This window comes from Podarcis cretensis (genome assembly GCF_951804945.1).
Source record: "Podarcis cretensis genome assembly, chromosome: 6".
NCBI lineage: Eukaryota > Metazoa > Chordata > Lepidosauria > Squamata > Lacertidae > Podarcis > Podarcis cretensis.
The window spans coordinates 78,999,718-79,024,897 of record NC_137175.1 but is presented as its reverse complement, the minus strand read 5'-3'; the positions used below and the strand labels follow the sequence as shown (position 1 = coordinate 79,024,897).

The following is a 25,180-nucleotide window of genomic DNA, read 5'->3' as shown; positions in this document are numbered from 1 at the left end:
GAGAAGTGAGGTTGCAGGGAACCAAACAGAGGACCTTCTCGGTGGTGGCGCCCGCCCTGTGGAACACCCTCCCTTCAGATGTGAAGGAAATAAGAAGCTATCTTCTTTTTAAAAGACATCTGAAGGCAGCCCTGTTTAGGGAAGTTTTTAATATTTAATGCTGTATTGTTTTTAACACTTGATTGGAAGCCGCCCAGAGTGGCTGGGGAAACTCAGCCAGATGGGCGGGGAATAATAATAATAATAATAATAATAATAATAATAATAATAATTATTATCCAGGACCAGTTTGAGGGCCAGAGCACAATGGTGCCTTCACCCTGCGGTATATCATGGGTGATGCTTGCCTGCTGCCCAGCGCCTAACCTTCCTTCTCCAGCTGCCTCCTTCCTCCCTGCGACGGGCGCTGGCGGCAGTGGGAGTGGCAGCAGTGTCACCCCAGCACCTCGCAGAGCCAGGGCTGATGCTCCTTGCTCCTCCCTCCATGCACCACATGCCGGAGGGAGCTGCGGCGGTTTCGCCCTGGCACCTTACACGGTTGGTGCTCCTTCCTTTCCAACACTGCAGTGTATCGCTATACACTGGTGATACATCACAACGTTGAAAGAAGGTGAAAGACTTCTGGGAAATGATTTATAATGAATTGAAAAAAATGTTGAGATATACATTTATTAAGATACCAGAAGCCTTTTTACTTGGAATAATGGATTACTTGAATTTGCCCAAAGAAGATGTCAGATTGTTTTCGTATGCCACAGCTGCAGCTAGAATTTTGTTGACCAAAAATTGGAAATCACAAGAAGTACCAACAGTGGAGGAATGGCAGATGAAGATGATGGATTTTTTGGAGCTAGCTGACCTGACCGGGAGAGTCCGCGACCAGAAGGAGGAGGAGTATCAAGAGGAATAGAAGAAATTCAAAGATTATTTAGTTAAATATGTTAAGATAAATTAAATAGAATTACTTGCGAGAATCAGATTGGCCTAGGATTTAAATATGTGATGTTGTAGAATACTATGGATAAAAGTTAAAATGAAAAGAAAGAGAGAGATTAATGGACCAAGTAAATTTTATGTGAAACTAGTTTTGGAAAACTACTACAATGATATATATGGAAACTCAGCCAGGGGGATTTGAGGAAGTCACCCAACAATGATAACAAAAGTGGAATTTTTACAGTTAGGATATATGTTTGTTTGTTTTTTTGATGTTTTTTGTTTATGTTTGTGGACATGTTTGTTATAAATTTGGAAAATTTAATAAAAAAAATTGAAGAAAAAGAAAAGCTGATATCACCCAGCCCTAGTTCTGCATGTTATATATGGACCCTCACTGCCTATTGCACAGCATCCACTACACCTCTGTTGTCAGACATATGCTGACAAATGACAAAAAACCTCATACAGGTGACTGGTATTTTTTCAAGTGCTTAGAAATTCAGAAACTTCACCTGCCAATGTGCACTTGTGATCCTTAGTTCAGACACAACTGCATGCCGTCAATGGCACTCCAGCTTCTAAAAAGAGCAAGCAGTATTTTAGTAGATAGCAAAGGAAATATTTGCAATGTGGCTTTTTACACAGTTGTGTTAATATTATCACTTTTAACTACACTGTTCTTTACAGGTTCCTACCCAAAGGAGCTTATAATCTAAAGTGAGACTTAATTTTGCTACAGTCCCAGCAACACAAAGAGCCGAGCGAAGGGCAGGCTGAAAGACAATGCAAAATCCAGGGGGAGATGGAGATGTCCTAATTCTTGGCTTCCAAAAGGCATTTGGAAAGTAGACCCGTTAATCTTGAGCACTGGGCTGTTTGACAACTTTCATTTAAACTAACAATCATGTGCTCAATATGTGTCCTGTTAATTGGGTTACAACCCACAACGCAGCAGTTTGCATAATTTGAATTTAATCTGCGAGAGCAGGTCAAGCTCCCAGAGTTTAGGCCTATGGCGGAAGAGAAAACAAGTAAATAGATTCACCATGGTCCACACAACTAATAAATCAATATTTCAAAAGAAGCCTGGAACAAAACATTACTTCCAATTGTAATATGAAAGGGAATGGGGCAAAGATGTTCCACTTTGTATTGAAAATCTTAACTGACGTTGACTTGAAGAATGAAAGAACTTACAAGAGCTGGCAATGAGAACCGTAGAAGATACAAATGTATTTTAAAGTGTGGGTTGCTGGTAGATCACTGTCCTGCTCTAAGATCAGAGTTTAATTCCCCAAAGCAGATTATTTTTCAGTGGTCTGCTCATTTTAGTTTCAGGTTTCTTAATACAGTGGTGCCTCACAAGACAAAATTAATCCATTCCGTGAGGCTCTTCGCATAGCGGTTTTTTCGTCTTGCGAAGCAAGCCCATTGACGGTTTAGCGGATTAGCGCTATTAGCGGTTTAGCGGCTTTTAGCGGATCAGCTGATAAGCGGCTTAGGGCTTAGGAAAGGGGGGGGGAGGGAAAAAACCCCCCCAGGAACTCGCAATACATTTTCGTCTTGCGAAGCAAGCCCATAGGGAAATTCGTTTTGCGAAGCGCCTCCAAAACGGAAAACCCTTTCGTCTAGCGGGTTTTCCGTCTTGCGAGGCGTTCGTCTTGCGGGGCACCACTGTAAAAGATAATAGTTACATCTCTATCCTTTTTTAAGCCGCTAGTTTCTCATTTGTTTGGTTTCAAGCTGGGTTTCCCAAGTTTGCTTTCCATTATGTCAAGAATGCAACTGGTTCAAGCCTCCCCAGACCCAAGCAAAATGGGGTTTGTAGTGCTCAGTGTGGGCACAGGACTGGTTTCATGGAAGCATAGAGTTGGAAGGGGCCACGTGGGTCATCTAGTCCAACCCCCTGAAATGCAGGAATCTTTTGCCTGACATGAGGCTTGAACCCACGACTGTGAGATTGAGAGTCTCAGGCTCTACCAACCCAGATGGGCTTCATAGCTTGGGGAAAGATTTTAATTTCCTTACACCATCCCTCACAATTATGGTATCACATGAAAAAACTTGAATGGTTGAAACTCTGTTGGTTGAAAGAGTGGATGAAATTAGAAAACACGGAACTGTTGGATTTGGAAGGATTTGATAACAGATTCGGTTGGCACGCATATTTATGGTATGATAAGAAAAAAGTTCATAAAGGTTTTGAAAACCACATCTTTCGAAGATCTCTCATTGAAGTTTGGGAGAGGTATAAAAACCTATTGGAACCAAAAATACCACATTGGTTGTCTCCGTTGGAGGTGATGAGTGTAAGGAAGATCAATATGAGGGGGAAGTGGATAACATACGGGAGTTTAACAATGAAAGAAGGAGGTAAATGGAAATTGAAACCGTATGAGGAAGTAAAAGAATATGTTAATGATTGACTGCACTACTTTCAGGTTAATGAAATGTTTAAAAAAGATGTTAGAGAAAGAGGTTTTTCTGATAAAGAATCAAAGTATCAGCAAGAAATATTGAATAATGATTTCAGAATTTTATCTAAAATGTATAAATTGCTGCTGGAATGGTATACAAAGGATGAGGAGGTTAAGTCGGTTATGATTCATTGGGCCAAAGACTTTGGATATAATATACAATTAAAAGACTGGATAAAATTGTGGAATGAAGGAATGAAATTTACTACCTGTACTGCAATAAAAGAAAATGTGATGAAAATGATATATAGATTGTATCTTACACCAGTAAAGTTAGCAAAAATGTATAAAGTAAGCAATAAATGTTGGAAATGTAAAGAAAAAGAAGGAACATTTTATCATATGTGGTGGGAGTGTAAAAAAGGTGAGATGCTTCTGGGAAATGTTATATAATGAGTTGAAAAAAAATGTTGAAATATACATTTATAAAGAAACCAGAAGCATTTCTATTAGGAATAATGGGAAATGAAATTAATAAGGAAGATTGGAAATTGTTTTTGTACACAGTAACAACAGCAAGAATATTATTGGCCCAAAAATGGAAACAAGAAGAACTATCTACGATTGAAGAATGGAGGATGAAACTAATGACTACACAGAACTTGATAAACTAACAGGAAGGATCCGGAACCGGCGAGACCAGAAGTTCACTGAGGACTGGACTAAATTTAAAGATTATATGAAAAGTATATGTAATGACCAGATAACGTTTGTAAGTTTACAAGAAGTTCTGTGAAGAATTAATAGTAGAAATATTGTAAAAAAAGAAAAAGATAAGATAAGTTATTATTATATTGCAATATTAAATAGGGAATGTGTAAGAAGTGATTAAGATGGAGAATTATCAGACGAGCTGATGGAAGTCCAAAAAGATTGTGTTGGTGATAAAGTGGATGTTTTTTCTTTTTATAATTTTACATTGGAATATATATATATATATATATATATATATATATATATATGAGAAAAAACTTGAATGGGAATTGGATGGGGGAAATGGTCAATGGATGCTGCATATTCCCCTCCGGGTCGCATTTATTTGGGCTGAGCCTTCCCAAACCCCAGTGTGACATGAGAACAAGTTACCAAGTTAGCCAATTGCACAAAGAAAATCAGGGCAGGAAGAAAGGAGGAAGATCAAGATGGAAATAGCAAGAGTGCATTGGTACAGACACACGTTTAAGGCATTTGATATAGGTCCTAGAGTTGCCTGTGTCACCCCTAACCAATGTCAGCCTTGTTGTTGTTTAGTTGTTTAGTCGTGTCCGACTCTTCGTGACCCCATGGACCAGAGCACGCCAGGCACCCGTCTTCCACTGCCTCCCGCAGTTTGGTCAAACATGATCATGGATCACTGCCTTGCCATGGCGAAGGGGCTTGAATAACTCAGAGAAGCTATGAACTATGCCGAGCAGGGCACCCAAGATGGACTGGTCATAGTGGAGAGTTCTGACCAAACGTGATCCACCTGGAGAAGGAACCAGCAATCCACTCCAGGATCCCTGCCAAGAAAACTCCATGGACAAAGACAACAGGCATATAAAAAAATGTCAGCCTTATCCACAGCTAATGATTGTGTTGGGAACAACTTTAAACATGGTTAACACCAAACCGACTCCATTAACAGCTTCAAATGCTGGTGTCGAATCCTTGCTACGCATAGAGCCCATGCATGTGCAATCTTCGTGTATGTAGGCATGCAGATATAAGGGTTTCCCAAACTTGGGTCCCCATCTGATTTTGACGACTACAACTCCCATAATCCCTAGCTAGAAGGACCAATGGTCAGGGATTATGGGAATTGTAGTGCAAAACCAGCTGGTGACTCAAGTCTGGAAAACCCTGATCTACTGCAAAGCCAACTGTTTCTTTCTGGATAAATTGTGTCAATATCACCCTGTTCTAGTTTATTCACAGTCCTTAGAACTACTCCCATCAACCTTTTAGACAAAGCTGCTGTTGTGAATTATGACAAAGGAAGTTCAGAAACAACTAAGTGATAATACTTCATATGCACCTATATGACAGCGGTCCTACTAAGGAGATTTTGATTCATTTGTGTTAGAGAAGACTGGGTAATGTCTAATAAAAACAACTAATTTTCTTTTCAGCAAGTATCCAAGAATACTGATGATTTCTATGCTTCCAAAAATACAAGTACCTAGCTGTCTACTATCAGGGAGATCAGTCATTTGAAGCTGAGGATCTATTTGGAACCTCTATCTAAATATTAAGGTGTTGTTTTTAAGAGCTTAATTTAGATTCATTTTTATGAGGTTTGTAGTACATAATCCATCTTCTATCAGGAAAACAAAATACTTTATCATCAAAGTTGAGAAGCTCTGTGTTCAAGAGAGTACAAGCACTGCATACTGATATATCAAAGGAGGATAATATGCAGGTTTTACAAATTAATTAGGTTTACATGACGATTTATGTTCACCTACTCATTTCTTATTTGATTTAATGGATATTATTATTGGGGAAAGGGGGGCAATTAAGGAGCCTCTTTCCAAATATGACTGGCTTCCTGCAGAGTTTTCCAACAGCGGAGACTATGAAATTGGAGTTACATCAATATACGTGCAAGTCAAGTATTGAATCTACAACTTCAGGCCACCTTTGGAGTGATTTATTCGGGACTTCAAAAATATCCCTGCAGGATCACTCTATTAACAGAGACTGATTGTGCTTTGTTATGAGGTTGCCGTTAATGGATTTATCACAATGGTTTTGTTTGAAAGTGCCTGAAGTCGGTGATTTGACAAAATAATGTTAATGTTCTTCTGATGACTGTGGATGGTCCCCTGAACTGGCAGGGATGGGCACAAGATGAGTGCTTAAATTTCTATACAGTTCAGGTAGTTCTGTCCCTATGCCGTATTTTTCGCTCTATAAGACGCACCAGACCACAAGACGCACCTAGTTTTTGGAGGAGGAAAACAAGAAAAAAAAATTCTGAATCTCAGAAGCCAGAACAGCAAGAGGGATCGCTGCACAGTGAAAGCAGCAATCCCTTTTGTTGTTCTGGCTTCCAGGATAGCTGCGCAGCCTGCATTCGCTCCAGAAGAGACACACACATTTCCCCTTACTTTTTAGGAGGGGAAAAGTGAGTCTTATAGAGCAAAAATTATGGTAATTCCCAAATGAAAAGATTCTGGTTTATTCAGTTTTATGCGACTACAGCGGTAAGAAGGTTACTCGCCCCAAAATGGAAAGAAGCAGAAGACCCAGCAAAGGAAGAACGGATACAAAAACTTATATGCAGAAATGTACGAAACTTACCGGAAGAATTAAGAAATCAAGATAACAAACTTTTCATAAAAGAATGAAAATGGTTTATTGAATATTTACAGACAAATTGCAAACGGATAAAAATGTTGGCAGGATTACTTAACAACCTGCAGTTTCATAAGAGTATATATTTAAAGTAGATAATTAAATGAGCAGATTAAATGAATTTGCATATGCAGGAGGTATTTTTAAAAAATTAATTTAAGGAACCGCGGGGGGGGGGGGAGGAAGTCAAACTTTGAAATGTGAAAACGATTGTAAAACTAGTGAAATGTATAAGCCTGGTGAGTATAAATAAAAACTTTTTAAAAAGATGAGCGCTTAAGGATCACATGCAAGAAACTGCAGCGTTGCTGTTAGTACAATGGGCAGGCTGGTGGCAAGAGACTGCAAGATTTCTCCCCGTGGATTTGATATGGGTTAGCGGTTCTGCAACTTGCAGCTATGTCTCTGCGTCCATTTATGTTATACTTGTAACTAAAGTAATATCGAAGACACAGCACGTTTCCATTGCTACTACGTCTGGAACCAACCAAGAAAGCGAGGAGAGTGCAGGCAGTGACCATTCTGCGCACATCCAATTGATGTGTGACCGCCAACACCCGAGTCCTTTTGGAGCTGGAAGAGGGCAGAACAGGGGCATAACAGGGGGACGGTATGGGGGCAGGGCAGAACGGGGCCAGGCTTTTGCGTGCTCCGCCAACACATGAGTGGGCCAGGAAATGTGCAAAATGGTCACCACGTGTGTAACAATATCACTGATGGATTATCAGCACACCAGCATTCTGTAACATTCAGTGGTTTAGAACTTAGGTACTTTCGATGGGGTGAGCTCCCGTTGCTCGGTCCCTGCTCCTGCCAACCTAGCAGTTCGAAAGCATGTCAAAGTGCAAGTAGATAAATAGGTACCGCTCCGGCGGGAAGGTAAACGGCGTTTCTGTGCGCTGCTCTGGTTCGCCAGAAGCGGCTTAGTCATGCTGGCCACATGACCCAGAAGCTGTACGCCGGTTCCCTCAGCCAATAAAGCGAGATGAGCGCCACAACCCCAGAGTCGGCCGCGACTGGACCTAATGGTCAGGGGTCCCTTTACCTGTTTACTTTCGGGTGGACTTGGCTTCAGCGAAGCAGTAACAGGGCCGGTGAGGAAGTGCAAGCCAGGGAGCGCATACCATTAAATGCGTCTGAGAACTGTTGGGGCAGCCTAAAATATACCTGTGTGGCCTGAGGAAAAGCAGAAGTGAGGAAGCCTAGGCCAGAGAGCACATACCATCAGTTCCAGACACAACTAACTAGCAGCTCAGAGAACTCTGTTGGTCTATATTTTGGACCATTTGTTGTAAAAACTGTAAACGGCCATAGGTACCATGGCAGGAAGGCGGTATATAAATGCAGTCATTCCATCATTTGAGGGCCGTTTACTCAATCTGTTTTTCAAAATACCAAATCAGCTTCCTTTTCTGTCAAAGAGGAAGTTGAAACGTACACGTGCTGCTGTGTTTCACATCTCAAAACAGCCTTTTAAAGAAGGCTGGTGTGCTGATAATCCATCAGTGATATTGTTACACACGTGGTGACCATTTTGCACATTTCCTGGCCCACTCATGTGTTGGCGGAGCACGCAAAAGCCTGGCCCCGTTCTGCCCTGCCCCCATACCGTCCCCCTGTTATGCCCCTGTTCTGCCCTCTTCCAGCTCCAAAAGGACTCGGGTGTTGGCGGTCACACATCAACTTTTATGACTAGCTTTACTAAATACTAATAATGATACCCACCCATCACAACAGGGTCCCAGGTCATGTTATAGTAATTTAAATGCACAATATTAAAAACAGTTTCAAGCAAATTCTTGTGACGGATTGGGCTGCTGGGGCATGCTCTCAATTGCTCTTCTGATTGTTCAAATTGCCTGACGGGCATGAAAGAGATGCAGACATGGATTCTTCCAGCTTGCTCTTTTCCCTATCCCGTCACCCACTCTGACCCGCTGCAGGGCAGAATGAGAGTCCTGCTTGCTCCAGCAGGCCAGAAAAAGAAGATAGGCGGGGGAACCAGGGAGAGAAGGACAGGCTGTATCAGGTATGCAGTTGCAGGCAGGCTGCAGTATTCTGGCTGCAACCTGGAAACTCTAGTGACTTGACAGACGCATGTTAAAGTTGCTCTCCAGCCAACGTCATAATTGTCTTGAGATGGGGGAATGATATTAAAATTAATCAACTATCTTTCAAATCCCCACTGAGCCATGAAGCTTGCTGACAGTTCTAGGGCTCATGAACTCAGAATTGTAGAGTTGGAAGGACCCCGAGGGGCATCTGGTCCAACGCCCTGCAATGTATCCATGACAGATGGCCACCCAAGCTCCAATGAAGGAGAGTCTTCCACCTTCCAAGGTAGCCCATTTATACAAAGGTGAAAAACTTAAAAAAAATATGTGGAGCTAGATCCATCATGCATATAGAGTCATACCTCAGGTTACAGGTGGCATTTTTTTGGGTTGTGGACCGCCGAAACCCGGAAGCACCGAAACGGGTTGCTTCCAGGTTTCGGCGGCCGCACATGCACAGAAGCGCTAAATCACGCTTTGCGCATACGCAGACACGCCGAATAGCAACCCACACGTGCACAGATGCGCCGCTGCAGGTTGCAGATGTTGCGGGTTGCCAACGTGCATTCCGCACGGATCATGTTTGCAACCCGAGTGTCCACTGTATTTTGCTCATGTTCAAAAAAATCCAAAGAGGCGGCGGAGGTAACCCCAAGCGAGTGCACATTCATTCATTCATTCATTCTTTTTTTATGTTGCTTTTCTACCCTCCCACCCCCCAGTGCTCAAAGCATCTTACAACAATACATTTGAAAATCAAATGCAAAAAGAATTTGCTAATGACATAGCAAGTCACGGTAGCAAATATTATAACATACAAAAGAATTTTCAGAACTGTAAGTATAACAAGATTACATAAACAACACCCAGCATCCAATAACAAAAACAACAATAAACTAAAAATAATTTACAGTTTCACCTTGGTCCCAAGAGCTCCCTCCCCCCCCCCCCATGTTGCTCAGGGTCCCTTTCCTGGAACAACTTGCAAGGCTTCCAATCGCAAAGGGCAGTACATCTGGAAACAGACCTCCCATGATGTCCCCCCTGCTGGCCACATGCCATTTCAAGAAATCAGATTTGTTACCTAACTAATTTGGGGGTTTCTCAGTCATGACATGCTCAGCAGGCCTCTTGGAAGAGGTGGGAGCGTGCAAATCACAATTTCTCCCAGACTACACCCAAATTTCCAGGGTGTTCCACAACAAGTAGGAAAGGCAGCTCCACTGGGATGAGTTTGGGAGCCCATCAAATTGCCTGACCTCACCACCTCCTTGGGCCAGCCCAGCAGGAAATGAGGCTGAACACTTTGAATGCTGCCACACTGCATTTTCTTGCCAGAAAAAGCTTCAAAACAAACTCCATGTGAAGATTAAAAAGAAAAAGGAGGAGGGGACCTTCAGAGTAAGATGGACAAGCTGATCTCTTACCAGCAAAGATTTGTAAATAAATGCTCTCAGCACCCAAGCTTTGTTTGATTACAATAGCTTGCCTTATCTCTCTTGAACACTGACATGGGTGTTTTTATCAAGGCTTTCAAGCCTTAACTGTACTAAGTTCAGACATCAAAACACTTTTTAGAACTTTTACTAGCTCTTAACAATTTCCTTAGGCGATGTTGCCTCCCTCATCGCACGCCAAAGCAAAACATGCTGCAGAAACAAGCTTTGAATTTGTGAGTCATCACTTTTCTCCTGGCACAGGCTCTGTATCAAAATGAATAATAGGCAGGCATTCAACAGGTGTAGCCTTTCCTGAGATGGGGATTGTGTGTGTGTGTGTGTGTGTGTGTGTGTGTACACACTGGGCAAATTTCTGCATTGTATGCAACTGTAAACATTCATGTCACACAAGAAGTCATGCAATTCAAACTTGTCACTCGATTTCAATTTGTGGGACTGCGTAAGGAAACTTCCAGCAGAAAGAAGGGTTCTGCATGGCAACAGAAAAAGTCATCAAAGTGAGAAAGTGTTGAATTTTGCCTGCAAAGGAAGAATCAAAAGTGCAAAGTGAACTTTTTCCTAGGTTTACTATGGTGATATACAGTATAGTGTAGTGTAGTGTAGTGTATATACTATGAGATATTTCACATTAGGCAGCGGCATAACTCCTGTAGAAAGGGAGAGATTATACAAGCAATCAGTTGAAGGAAATTAGATGTCTACCATATAGAGAACTTGTTTTTAAAAAAATAAAAAGTATTTTTTTTAATAAAAAAAAATCCATTATTGTAAAAGGTGCCAGTTGGACAATTCGCACTGAAAAGTTGTGCAGAAATCTTTTAATTAATTACTCACATCTTTGCTTACAAAAATGTGTAGCTTCCCGTCATGCTTCTTAAAAGCTGCTTTGCAAATCATTACTGTTTAACTGAATGCCACGTGAGACTTGAGTTTGTTTTCTTGAAGAGATATCATCATACAGCATCCCTTATCTGATCAAACGGGGTGTGGTGCAGCGGATATCACTCATGAACCACCTCCAACCACAGGAGGAAGCTCTGACCTACATGAGTCTCTATTGTACTGTTACTTTTTAAAAAAAAAAAAAGGCGTAAGGAATTCAAAAGTTAGTCCTGTGGCAAAAAAACCCCCTGCTCCCTCACAGGAATGAGCGAGCATCCATTGCTCAATTCCAAAATAAGTTGGGCTGCTCAAATCAAATGTTTTATGAGCACCTGCAGCCTTCCCTGCCAGTCCCTTGCCCTCCTCACCTAAGAGAGGAAACATGCATCAAATGAAACTTCGCCCCACCCCAGCCCAGTCCACAATGGGGACACAAGACAACTCAAAGTAAGCTGGCCTATCTCACAAGCCTGCATCTCAAGGAAACTCTTTTCATACCAAACCGCCCTCGCCCAGCAGCGGCCGAGAAATTAAAGCACAAGTTGTTGCTCTTTATTGCGGGTATTTACAGCCCAGTCTTCCAGCAAATAGGGACGCAGGTGGCGCTGTGGGTTAAAGCTTCAGCGCCTAGGACTTGCCGATCGAAAGGTCGGCGGTTCGAATCCCTGCGGCGGGGTGCGCTCCCGCTGCTCGGTCCCAGCGCCTGCCAACCTAGCAGTTCGAAAGCACCTCCGGGTGCAAGTAGATAAATAGGAACCGCTTACCAGCGGGAAGGTAAACGGCGTTTCCGTGTGCGGCTCTGGCTCGCCAGATGCAGCTTTGTCACGCTGGCAACGTGACCCGGAAGTGTCTCCGGACAGCGCTGGCCCCCGGCCTCTTAAGTGAGATGGGCGCACAACCCCAGAGTCTGTCAAGACTGGCCCGTACGGGCAGGGGTACCTTTACCTTTACCTTTACCTTTACCTTCCAGCAAATGTGCAGGCCTGTTTAAATAGTCAGAATCCACAAAATCAATTAACAGGACCCAGCAGCCGCATCTATAGGGCAACCTTTGGATTATATTCCTGCTGTTTTTCTCTCCGCAACAACCCATCAACAGCGAGCAGCTCCAACAGCGGCTGTGGGTTTGTAGCCCAACACTGAGAGTACAGCCATACCTCGGGTTGCGAACGCTGCGAGTTGCGCTTTTCCGGGTTACAGACCGCGCTGAACCCGGAAGTAATGGAATGGGTTACTTCTAGGTTTCGGCGCTCGCACATGCACAGAAACACTAAAGTGTGTCACGCGCATGCGCAGCGCTGTGGGTTGTGAACGCTGCGGGTTGCGAATGTGCCTCCCGCACGGATCATGTTCACAACCCGAGGTTCCACTGTACTCAAAAAGGCACCAATGGTACCTTTTTGAGGTTGAGGAGCAGGCAGGGAAGTTCATGTTTGGGCCACTCACCAGACTTGATCGTCCAAGAAAGGCTCCTTCGCTGTAAGGACACCAGAGTGGAGGGAGGTTAAAATCCCTCTCCCTGTTTGCCTCCTTCCTGCCACAGCTGTTACACGCCAAGGTTAAACTATTGCTTAAATTACAAATCCCAAAACCTCAGAGGCTATCAAAGACCATCTTCCTTAATTTCTCAAGCAGGACGTTTATCAATAGCTTGAATTGCAGCTTTTATAGAGAACATCCCCATTAACTTTTATGACTCTTAAGTCACATTCTCATTCTGTTCTTGGAATGCCCCATTCTTTTCAAGCATAAACAAATGGAAAACCCTTTAAAAAAAACAACGTACGCTTAGAACAGAGTTTTTGTGACAATCAAAATCAACTCCTAGAACAATTGTGTAATAAACCATAGTGGTTGATTATTACTATCTTTTTAAAAAATAAAATAAAAAAACCTAGAAAGCGGGAACAAGCAGATTTAATAAATGCATTTCATTGCTTTCACTCAGTCTTGTAATTTTTGCTCCTGATCAAATGCCTCATCTTCCAGTGTTCTTTTTCATAACTCCACGTGTTTTAATTTTGCTAATTGTTCACACTTCTACAGTATGCTTTCAAAGGGTCAGTGAAAAAGGTTTGAATCGTTGTTTGAGGTACTGAATAAAATACGGATATAACTGGGCCTGCATGAGGTGGTTGGTTGTTGAACAGTATGGCTCACCAAGTGAGTCTACAGCTGGGGCAAGACTTGAAATAAGTTCTTCCCAGCTTCTTACAGCACAATCCTGTGCATCTGTAAACATAAGTTGTTCTACTGTAAGTCAAAGGGGACTTACTCCTGTGTAAGTATGTTTAGAATTGAAAGCTTGGTCACAGTGCTACACAAGCACTCAGCTGTGGAAAATAAGTGATCAATTAGAAGGAACCATGCTATTTTTTTAAAAAAAACTGCTTCTAAACCCCAGGCCAGGGCCATAAGTCAAAAGGGATGATTAAGCATTATCTGAGTGTCAACTGAAACTTTAGTGGTTAACCATGCAAGCAAATTATTTAATCATTTCTTCCCTCATGGGGTACTGCCTATAAACGTCCAAATTTATTAACATTTGCATATCACTTCAGAAACACATGGCCAGAGGTTCAAATTTTCTGCATTGCTTGAGGCAGAAAGGGGTGATTTGTGGGATGCAGGAGCCGATGGACCAGATAACAGAAGACTCAGGACAGAAAGGCTACTTTAATTGGAATGAGATTTACGTGACGTTAATTTAAATAATGTAGCTTAGGGTGGAAATTGTGTTCGGCATCCATAGGTTCTGTAATGAAGTTTCATGCAGGGGTGATAAATCGAGGATGTGCCTAACATACAGTTTTAATTCCTGACGCTTCGCTCGGCCTAGGTGCAGATAAACAGCCAAGTTAAATTAATGCACATGATGAAGGAAACAGTAGAGAAGAGGGGCACAAGTTGTGGGGGGGGGGGGAGAGATTCAGTTCAAAAATCTCCCAAAGAGATGCTTTGTAAGTTAATTAACCTGGGGGGGGGGGGAGAGAGAGAGAGAATCAAGTTTCAATTCCTCGTTCAGGCAGTCAACTAAAACCCTTGCCCCAAACCACCAACAGAAAATTGTTACACCAATAATATCCCCACCATCACCACAAGGGCTCCTTGGTCCCAATTAGTAGAAGCTTTGAACAGTATTGGTAAGGCTCTGAGAATCTGCAACCAGACCCACAAACCCACTGTAACAAGAGTACTTGGGTTTGAAGCCATGACACAAAGCTACTTCAGTTCAGCAGTCTTGCCTTTTTTTGGCATTCAATTCCATTTGAAAACAATGACAATACTCTGGTGTTTCGGAAAACGTTTCTTGAGGTTGTCCCTCCTCTCCCCGATTACAGTCATAGGAAAAAGAAAGAACACCCTCTTTGAATTCTGTGTTTTTACATATGAAGACATAATAACAAACCTCTGTTCCTTGGCAGGTCTTAAAATTAGGTAAATACAGTGGTACCTCGGGTTAAGTACTTAAAGTGTTCCGGAGGTCCGTTCTTAACCTGAAACTGTTCTTAACCTGAAGCACCACTTTAGCTAATGGGGCCTCCTGCTGCCGCCGCGCAGCCGGAGCACGCTTTCTGTTCTTATCCTGAAGCAAAGTTCTTAAACTGAAGCACTATTTCTGGGTTAGCGGAGTGTGTAACCTGAAGCGTATGTAACCCAAGCTACCACTGTACAACCTCAGATGAACAACAACAAATGACATATTACACTGTGTCATGATTTATTTATGGCTTTAGACTTGGGGTATCCAATGACACTGAGGTGGGCTGTTCTCTTGATAACCCACTTGGTCCTTCCCCTCGGGTCTAGGTCACCACCCCCCAATCTGCTGTGTCCCACTGAAGGGTCAGAGTCCTTCAATGGGTCCTGCTCACGATTTCCCCCTGTGTTGGGCCTGTCCCACGTCAGACACCTCCGATCCCCAATCTCTTCCCACTCCTTCTCCCCACTGGACATTTCCAGAGAGCTCCAAACAGCAATGCTGCTTCTCATTCCCACCATCACCATCTCATAGAGGCCTACTCTGAAAAGACTGTCTTTAGGCCTCTTCTTCACTGGACCAAGAAAGGAGCAAAGTTCATCAGGATTGCTAAGTGTTCAGATGTTTAAAAAGCACTGCAGGGAAAGGGTAACAAAACTCCAGAGTGGAGCACTGTTCTGTGACACTTCCAAGGCCTGGTATGAATGATATCAGAACATAGCTGTCAACTTTTCCCTTTTCTTGCGGGGAATTCTATTCGGAATAAGGGAATTTCCCTTAAAAAAAGGGAAACACTGACAGCTATGCATCAGATTGCCCTAAGATATATCCCGAGTGGAAAAGATGGTGAAAATGTGTTGTGATATCCCAACAGAAACACTCTGTGAATTTTTGCAACTGTGAAAAAAATCAGCAGCAACTATCAAAGCCACCCCACCTTTCTCATACAACTCTTCCATGGCTCGCCAGGTCTCTGCTCTGACTTCTCGATTGCTTTTACCGGGGATGTGCGAGTCAGGCCAATGCACCAAGTAAAGATCTAAAAAGAAAAAAGAAAATCCAATGTTGCTTTTCATGAACAAATCACACCAAACTTGTTTTAAAGAACCATAAAGCTCCCAATGAAAAAGTAAATCAGCTGTTGAATTGGGGAGTTGCAGTCTCCACCTGTGAACCACTAGTACAAAACACCGAATGGTGCAACCTCTGCTAGTTTTAATGCAATTTCAGTGCAAAAGTTCCAGTGAAGCAGCCTTAATAGGCAGGTAAGCCCAGTTTCCTAGATGCTCAAAGACACAGCCACTCCGCAGACAAAAAGCAGTATACAAAAGCAGTTTTGTGCTGAGCTTGAGAAACTGCAACATCCCAAGCAGAATGACTTAGCAGCCCTGAGAACTGCAAGACCTCTGGCCTGTTCCAATATGTGGGGCTTTCATCCTTCCTCGAATCAGTGCCTCCATGATTCTGCATGCAAGCTGCATCTTGGATGTCATTGGTTCTTTCAGTGCGTACATTCAAGTTGCATTTTGCAGGGTGAATATATACACAAGTGAGGGGAAGTATACTGGCAGTAAAAAATCACATGTTCAATTACTGTACAAAGAGGCTCTTCACCTCAGCACAACAGAGAGTATCTTAAGCATCAAGTTTGTTGGGTTCCTTAGAAGTCCTTTCAGGCACCGGCACACCAGAGATTGTCATAATTTGTTCAGTATTTATACAACAAAGCAACACAACTTTGGATGTCCCAATGTGAACATATTACATGCTTATAAACCCCTCCCTCCCCATCTTCTTGAAATACCTGTCAAAAAAAAAATAAACCAGGAATCTTCTTGGGAGCTTCATTAACTACGAATCCCAAAACTGAAAATAACCTCCCAACTGGTGCCAAAGTTTTGTAGTCGTTTTGCAGCATGAACCCAGGTTTAACACATTTTAATCTTATTGTATTGGGTACTCTGCACACTGCTTAGAGACAAATGTGATTAAGCAGTATACAAACTGCTGAAATAATTAATAAAGAAAATCCCCATCATGGGATCTATTTTTGGTCACGTTAATGCATGGCGAAACATCAGGAGCGTGTTACGGAATGTCGGGAACTGGCTTTTCAAATTAATAAATAGGAGATTGTTTAACAAGTCTTACACCTTGCTCACCCTAACAGCTATGAGCAAATCGTTAATATTTTTCTCTTTTTACTGGTGAAGGTCTGAGGGTTGACCAAAGCCACCTACCCACTTTACAGGTGAACTCAAGGTCCAAATTTAGTCCTCTACCCACATGACCACAAAGGTCCAAATGAGATGACCAGAGATTTTCAGTGCATTGTTTCTTATGGGCAAAGTTCATAATGTCCCCTTTACCACCAGATAGGAAAAACAGCCACTTAGTCACATGAGAGCTGGTGGAGGAGTTCCATCATGCTTTTAATAGCAATAAGACATATGCACAAATGGATGGACTGAGCTGAGGGGTGAATGGAATCCTGTTCTGCTGCTGACACTGCAGTAGTGTGAGCAAATGCTTAGTCATCATTTGGAGTGGCTTAATGTGCAACCTCAGCAAACAGCATTAGAAATATATATTTTTTTGTCTTTAAAAAAAAGGAGGGGCCACTTCTCTTGACTTTTTGCCCTCTCATATGTCTAGCAATTATGACATATGCATACATTCCATCAAGCATGAATGGTGTGGATATCTGTGTCCACGCTCCTCTTTAGAAATAATTCAAATATAAGTGATTCCACTTTTAAAATAAATGGGGAGCGCATAAAAAATACAAGCAGCCACTGTTGACAGCAGCATGTACTTATGCTAAGGGATGCACACCCAAGTACAGGAAGTCAACTGAGAATTGGTTCTAGCACTACTGACCAAAATAATAATTTCAATTCTGCTTTATGCTTTGAACAGGCTTTGAAAAGAGTCCTGCTGCAGGTTAATATACTGTTTTTGTTGCCCTTTGGGGTTCATTATGTTGTTCTGTTTGTTCTTCTTAATGCTGCCTTTTAGGTATTATTTCAACTGCAAGCCACTTTTGAAAGCCTGAAAGGTGGGTTATCCTTTGCAGAGCAATAATTGTCTGAAAAGCAGGATAAAAATACAGTAAATAAATATACAAACCAACCAAAATCTTTAAAAGGAAACCATGATTCGATCCAAAGTTAAGCAATTCTCGTCTTTGCAATACTTATGCATATGTGGCAATATGATCCACTGAACTCAGTGGAACTTATTTCCAAGTAAATGCACGTTGGATTGAACTGTAAGTCCCACTGATCCCTGTGGGAATTAAGCACTGTAGCTTTTAGCCCAACACAACAGCTATGCACCAAAAAGTGAGAAGGAAGCCAACATTCTTCAGACACACATCTTCTGCTCACTACAGGCAATCAAATTAATGTTACATGGTGGCAAATCAGAACCAAATGCCAAAAACACAAAATAACCTAACACATCTCAATGTATACAGTATTTTGATATACAGCCAATTCTGCTATTGCAAGTCAATGGCCATCTCATTAATTTTCCGTTGTTGTGCGTTTCCCGGGAGTCGTTAAAGCTTAGAAGAAAAAGTTCCATTCAAAATGTAAGGCTGACTTTGCATCGTTAGCAGTCACCAGCATGCTTGTGAGTGGAACTAATATTTGCAATTCCATCCGAATTCTCAACAGAGTCAAAGGGAAGCTGCTAACAAAGACCAGAAAGTGAGTCAAAACACACATGGGAGAGAATAAAACAGATTATACATTCAGCAAAGCACTGACCATAGTCAGAGTGATGGAGAGTTATCTGCAATGAACAGTCCAAACAAATCCCAGAGTATGCAGCCTCCAAAAGCCAAAGCCAGAGATTTTATATTTCTGCAATTTCATATTGATTCAGTAAGAATGCTCGCCTTTGGAACATAACTCTTATATGGAAAGAGTGAAAATCATAGTCCCCCCCACACACACACACACAATGTAATGAGTGGAATGTATCTGTTAAAGCCATGTTCCACAGCTAAATACAAGACACTGTAATTTGTCGTGAGTTGGACACAAAACCTGCAGATGGCTTTTGCACAAAGAACATGCACTCACAGTTCTTTAGAAAAACTCTAATGCAAAATCAGGAAATGAGAAAACCTGCACAAGTCAGCATGGGCCCAGGTGTCACAGCAGCTCAGTGTTAGACAGGAGACATCTTAGTGCATTTTGTACCAACAATTTGGAAATGATCTCTGTTCCAAACCCACTGAAATCAAAAGGTTTCTGCACAAGTGTACAACTGGAGGCTGCCCATTTGCTAAAGTGGACACTCGTTTTTAGCTCAGGGAATTATCCCTTGGTAGATTGTGCATTATGATAATTAACAGGTAAGCAAATGCATTCTTGAGATCTTACAGTTCAAATGATTGGAGATTTGGTGTTTGTTTGTTTGTTTTTAATCCAATTTCTGCAGATACCCCCACCTGCTCCAATTGCCCCTGAAAGTCCTCCACCTTGGAAGTTTCTCCGTGGCTGCCAAGGGTCATGTGGTTTGTAGTCAGAAATCAGGTGAACCGTGTGTCATGTGCTGCCAAGGAGAGTCCCTGCAGAGGCACTCCTAATCCATTCTCAAGTCCTCTGTTGCCAACTACTTCTCCTCCATTTCCCAAGATAAGAATAGGAGTGGAAGGGATCTAGCAGGAAGGGAGGAAGCAAGGTGAGTTGCAAGACCCATTAAAAAATGCAACCCAGCTTGAAGAGGGCTACACTATGAGTGGGAGGGAAGCTGTTTTTTAAAGGCATCCTGTGCCTCAATATTTGTCACGCACCTCCCACTCATAGTGTAGCCCTCTTCAAGCTGTTTTTTAAAAGGGAAGCTGTTTTTTAAAGGCATCCTTGCATGCAGTAATGCCTTTAAGGCACCTCACTGATGCATCCAAACTAAAGGCAGGTGGCACCCCCTCACCAGCTACAAAGCCACTGGGGTGCCTAAGTCACAGTTCATATTGCACAGCGAGTGAGGATAAACATATCTTTATGCAGCTCCTATTCATCCTAATGGGACTTGGGGAGAATTTTTCAGTAGCTTTTGCCTCTTGTGTTGCCCGAGATGGCAGATTGGCAAGGCAAGTTATTTTGAGACGACTCTGAACTGCCATCGGATGCAACAGCACCAAGTCCCACAGAAGGAAAGTTTATGTAGTATAAAAACCACTATGGAGGACATACCTATGTGAACTGCAAATCACCAAAAAAGAGTTTTACTGTGGCAGGTAGGTCACAATTGTTGGACAGGGTAATTAAGAACACTGTACTTTGAAACACTCATGAACAAGTTAAGTGGCCACCCGTAACTTCTGAAGCAATGGTGATGGGAGGAAAGCAGCTCATCCTTAACTGTGAAAGTGCAAGCAGAAAGCCTTTAGACCTGCCTTCCAAATGTTGCTAGGCTACATCTCCAATCAGTTCCAGCCAGTATGGCCAATAGCCAGGGGCACTGGGAGTTGTAGTCAAGCCACATCACATTGACTGCCTTTGTTTTAAACCAGGTATCAAGGCACATGCTCCTTAAGGTTCTATTGGGCAGCTGGCTCAAGGACAACATGACATCTGGGGGGTGGGGTGGGGTGAATATATTTTTGCATGGAAATACTTCTGAAGCAGCAGATCCAAAGATGATGAGGCATCTTTGAAGAAATCCCCCAAACCAAATGCAAGTGTTCAAAGAGCAGCAACAAAATTTAAGGAAGTAACAAGAGGAGATGCTGTGTCATTGTGAACTTAGTTCTGCAGAGCTATTGCAACAGCATTGCAGACAAACACAAGTGTCGGGATTCTGGGTCATGACACACTGCCAGTTTTCTTACTAGGAGCCAGCGCTGATGTAACCAGGGCAATATCTTAACCATGGTAAAGGGACACAGAACACACATTCCCCCAGACTGAATTCTTCCCTTCTGCCTCAACCATTGATGTCAACAATGGTTAAGAAGAGTTTGGATTTGATATCCCGCTTTATCACTACCCTAAGGAGTCTCAAAGTGGCTAACACTCTCCTTTCCCTTCCTTCCCCACAACAAACACTCTGTGAGGTGAGTGGGGCTGAGAGACTTCAAAGAAGTGTGACTGGCCCAAGGTCACCCAGCAGCTGCATGTGGAGGAGCGGGGAAGCGAACCTGGTTCACCAGATTACATGTCCACCGCTCTTAACCACTACACCACTCTAGCTCTTCTAAGTTCCCCACTTAGCTGTCTTCAAGAGCTGGTTATGGTGGGAATCAGGTCAGTCTTACCTATCACCAGGGCTTTTTTCAGCTGGATCTCACTGGAACACCATTCTGGCACCTCTCAGTTGGGCACCATTGTCATTCTAAGAGAACAAGGAAGGCGTTCACGGTGAGTTTCAGCACCTCGTTTCCTAGAAAAATAGCACTGCCTATCACTAATGCTTCTCTAGCATATTTACAGTTAAGGGACACATGAAGAATTAGCTTTGAGAGGCTGTGAAGAACCAGCGCATGTTCCCACTCCTAAGCTCTTTTCCATGACTAAGAAACCTCTCCATGATGAAAAGCCTAAGTTTAATATAAGAGTTTTGGTAAAAGCCTTTTGCTGCAAGACACCAGCTGGGCAAGCAATGCACGTGCTAAATATTAATCCAGATTTCCTAACAGGATACTGCAAAGAGAATTAGGGGGAGAAATGCCATACCTAGATACTCAACACCAAGTCTCTTGCAGGACTCTGAGCAGGCTTGTTTAGCGTTCTCATAGCCATAGTCTGTGTGCCAGAGCTTGGTAGTTATCCAGAGATCCTCCCGTTTTACACCACTCTCCTTGATGGCCTTCTGCAGGAGCGATTCACAGCCATATCTCTTTGCCGTGTCAATATGACGAATGCCACATTTCTGAAGCGCATACACCACAGCATCATGGGAGTAGCCACCATAATGGGATGTTCCTTGGAAACACAAAAGGCAAAATTTCCATTATTTTATGAATACGCTTTTCGTATTTCAAATAGGACTGCAACAGTGACGTGGGGTGGAATTTTTTTCAGTGTTTTCTTTTCCCACTGAACATCTTCCATTGCATATGTCCATCAGCAATGATGAAAGGAGGCCATCTGCAAATAACTGTTAGGCAAGCCTGGCAGTTTGAGAGTTTTTAGCTTTGTTTACTAAATGCAAGTAAAAGTAAGCATGAAAAACCAGATCACTAGTGTAAGATTTTCTGATGCCACTGATTCCTCCCCCCCCCCCCGCCAATGACCTCAATTCCAGAATTTTTTCCAACACAAAAAAATCTGGAAAAACCCACATCGCTGGGATGCAACATATAACAAGTGAAATGAAAATAAAATGAAAATAGATTAAGTTAAAAATTGATACCCAGGGATAAAATCCTATATTTCATAATTTTGGGCACATCTGTCACCACTGCAGTTAAGCTACTTCACACTTCACATCCTGCAAATTTTGCAAGGGAACTGACGATTCTCTATGAAAGTTGTCTAGCTTCCTGTCTGTGGTTTCCAGGATTCATTGGGAAGTGTGAAATAATTTATTTTACATGGATTGTGCTTGCAGTGGGGAATGTTGTCAGTCAAAACAGGCCTAAGGTGCCTCATTACTAGATGAAACCTAGTAGTATTGATGTATGACTTTCTTTGCATCCTACATTGAAAACTCAGCTTCTGCTAAGAAGGCATACCCCGTGATGTGCCTTTCCATGTGAGACGTTTGTGTCAAAGTGATCCAACAGAGTTCTGAGTTTGACTGATCTGATAGATAAACTCAACCCATCCCCATGGCTTCTGCTGGCCTTTGCTTTCCACGCAGAAAGGAAACATGTGGTTTGCTTTCTCTGTGGCAAACTGTGCTGCAATTGTGATATGCGCTGGGCAAAATTCATTTGAATTGCTCATCTGTTGATGATTGGCAACTGAGTGTTTCAACAGATTCCAATGAGGTGACATTATAATAATAATAATTTATTATTTGTAGCCCGCCCATCTGGCTGGGTTTCCCCAGCCACTCTGGGCAGCTTCCAACAAAGATTAAAAATACATCAAAATGTCACACATTAAAAACTTCCCTGAACAGGGCTGCACTGATGGACATGACAGTTCCATCTATAGTTTAGAAAGTTTAGAAGTGTGAGCAAGTTGCGGGAAGGCATGGTTTCATTCAAAGCATCTATCTATAGTGCACAGAGAAAACTAGTGAGGGTAGGGTTACATTTTTTTTTACCAGAAAAACCTACACATACCCCAGCCTCTAAAGTGGAGCGGGCAAGCACACAGGCAGGCTAGGAGCCACGGTCAATTCATTTCCAACAACAGTGCAAATGAAATTATAGTAGCAAGTATCCAATTCAACTCGTGTGCTGTTTTTAAGGTTTTCTTCTGCCTACCAAAAATCCAAGTTCTGTTGCACAGATGTGCATCCATTTTGTTAGTTCTGCAAAAGTTATGCTTTTTTCATTATTCATGTTTTCAAACAGCTGAGAACTGTCAACAAAGGAAGGAGAAACAAAAGGAACTGAAAGTCATTGTGACATTTTGAACCTCTTTTTTGAAATCCTAAGAGCTAGAAACTTGTATTTTTAAAAACATAAAGCATTGCAAAACACATACAATGCTCTGGTTTTAAGAGCAGGAAAAAATTGTTTGCAAACCCAAGAATGCAAGTGATTTTAAGGGTTCTGAATAGGGAATGACGTTCCTGGCAGCCTAGATGCATGATGGTAAGGTGACATATGCAAGCATATTGCACAGTACGCAAGCCAACAGGAGAGGAAATGGCTTAGCCGGAAGAGCAATTAGCAGGTGGACTGCAAGATAAAGAACATGTACCCTTGCGGGTACAGCAGGGCCTGCTGCGTTTATCTCATAATTTCTGGATATCTGTTTTTTCCTGCCTACCGCCCATCTGCCTACCAGCACAACAACTCGAGGAAGAGCCCACTCAACTCTCAGCCTTCGGTCAGCTCTACACTAAGTTTCCAATCTCACCCATTTGATATGCTAGTTCTGTGGGGCCTTATATATATTTTTGTTGTTGTTTAGTTGTGTCTGACTCTTCGTGACCCCATGGACCAGAGCACGCCAGGCACTCCTGTCTTCCACTGCCTCCCACAGCTTGGTCAAACTCATGTTTGTAGCTTCGAGAACACTGTCCAACCATCTCGTCCTCTGTCGTTCCCTTCTCCTTGTGCCCTCCATCTTTCCCAACACCAGGGTCTTCTCCAGGGAGTCTTCTCTTCTCATGAGGTGGCCAAAGTACTGGAGCCTCAGCTTCACGATCTGTGCTTCCAGTGAGCACTCAGGGCTGATTTCCTTCAGAATGGAGAGGTTTGATCTTCTTGCAGTCTTTTAGTACATGCTAAGATTTGCGCATGCGCTTCTGAATTTCTCCATGCAATCTTGCACCCTTGAATGTGATAGAAAAATACCACATACTGCAAAGGTTCTTCCATACTTCCCGGCAGCAGCTACAATCGAGCCTATGGCTGGTCACTCACCATGTACTCTGCCCAGTTCAAACGTCATTCTTCCCATGATCATTTTCCACACACACCTCATGTAGATATTTTCTGCCATTTGAACGAGCCCAGAAAGATGGTCACGTGGGTTAATTTTGTTCTCATAACCTTAGTACATTTTGTTCTACTGCCCCAGTTCCTGAGATTGTTTAGTTCACTCTGTATAGCTTCCTGACCCTTCTCTGTATTAACAATGCTTTTTGTCATCTGTAGTTTGCATTAAGTAATCTCCCCTCTCCTCCCGCAGGTTGGAAAGTAAAATACTGCAGTGAGGGCAAATGAGATATCTCAACTAGATAGTTTACTCATATGTCTTTTTAAAAACTTGTTTTCTTCCCTTTAACCAGTGTAGTAATAATGATAATGATAATGATAATAATTTATTATTTATACCCTGCCCATCTGGCTGAGTTTCCCCAGCCACTCTGGGCGGCTCCCAATCGAGTGTTAAAAACAATACATTAAACATTAAAAATTTCCCTAAACATCTTAAAACAAATGCACAGATATACAAATGCAAGGGAGCATACAACTCTCGTTACAACAGCTTCCTGGCTACTGGTACGTTTCCGGACAATATTTAAAGTGGTGGTTATGACCTATAAAGCCCTAAACAGCTTAGGTCCAAGCTATCTGAAAAACCACATCCCCTTAGGGAAACTTGCCCGATTTTTGAGATCTTTGGGGAAGGCCCTTCTCTCAGTCCCGCCACCCTCACAGACATGTTTGATATGGCCATGGAACAGGGTCTTCTTGGTGGCTCCTCCCAGACTTTGGAACTTCCCCCATAGAGATGGATGGAGCAACTTCACAACTGGTCCCACCCATAACACACACATACACTTTGAATCCATTGTGCACACAAAACTACCCTCATAGAATCATAGAGTTGGAAGAGACTACAAGGGCCATCGAGTCCAACCCCCTGCCAAGCAGGAAACACCATCAGAGCACTCCTGACATATGGTTGTCAAGCCTCTGCTTAAAGACCTCCAAAGGAGGAGACTCCACCACACTCCTTGGCA

The 25,180-nt window shown here is 42.6% G+C and overlaps 1 protein-coding gene across 3 annotated transcripts in view; it reads right to left on the bottom strand.

Annotated features, from left to right (window-relative positions):
* The window catches only part of LOC307218812 (putative oxidoreductase ZK1290.5), a 71,821-nt gene that overhangs the window by 28,135 nt on the left and 18,506 nt on the right, over positions 1–25,180 (bottom strand). For 2 of the 3 annotated variants that reach the window (XM_079981697.1, XM_079981699.1), the window contains exons 2-3: positions 21,322–21,570; positions 15,570–15,671 (exon numbers count right to left, since the gene is read on the bottom strand). In XM_079981697.1, coding sequence (XP_079837823.1) covers positions 15,570–15,671; positions 21,322–21,570 — 351 coding nt within the window. Of the gene's footprint in view, positions 1–15,569; positions 15,672–21,321; positions 21,571–23,024; positions 23,122–25,180 lie in introns of those variants that run through there. The other variant, XM_079981698.1, reaches the window with a different exon arrangement.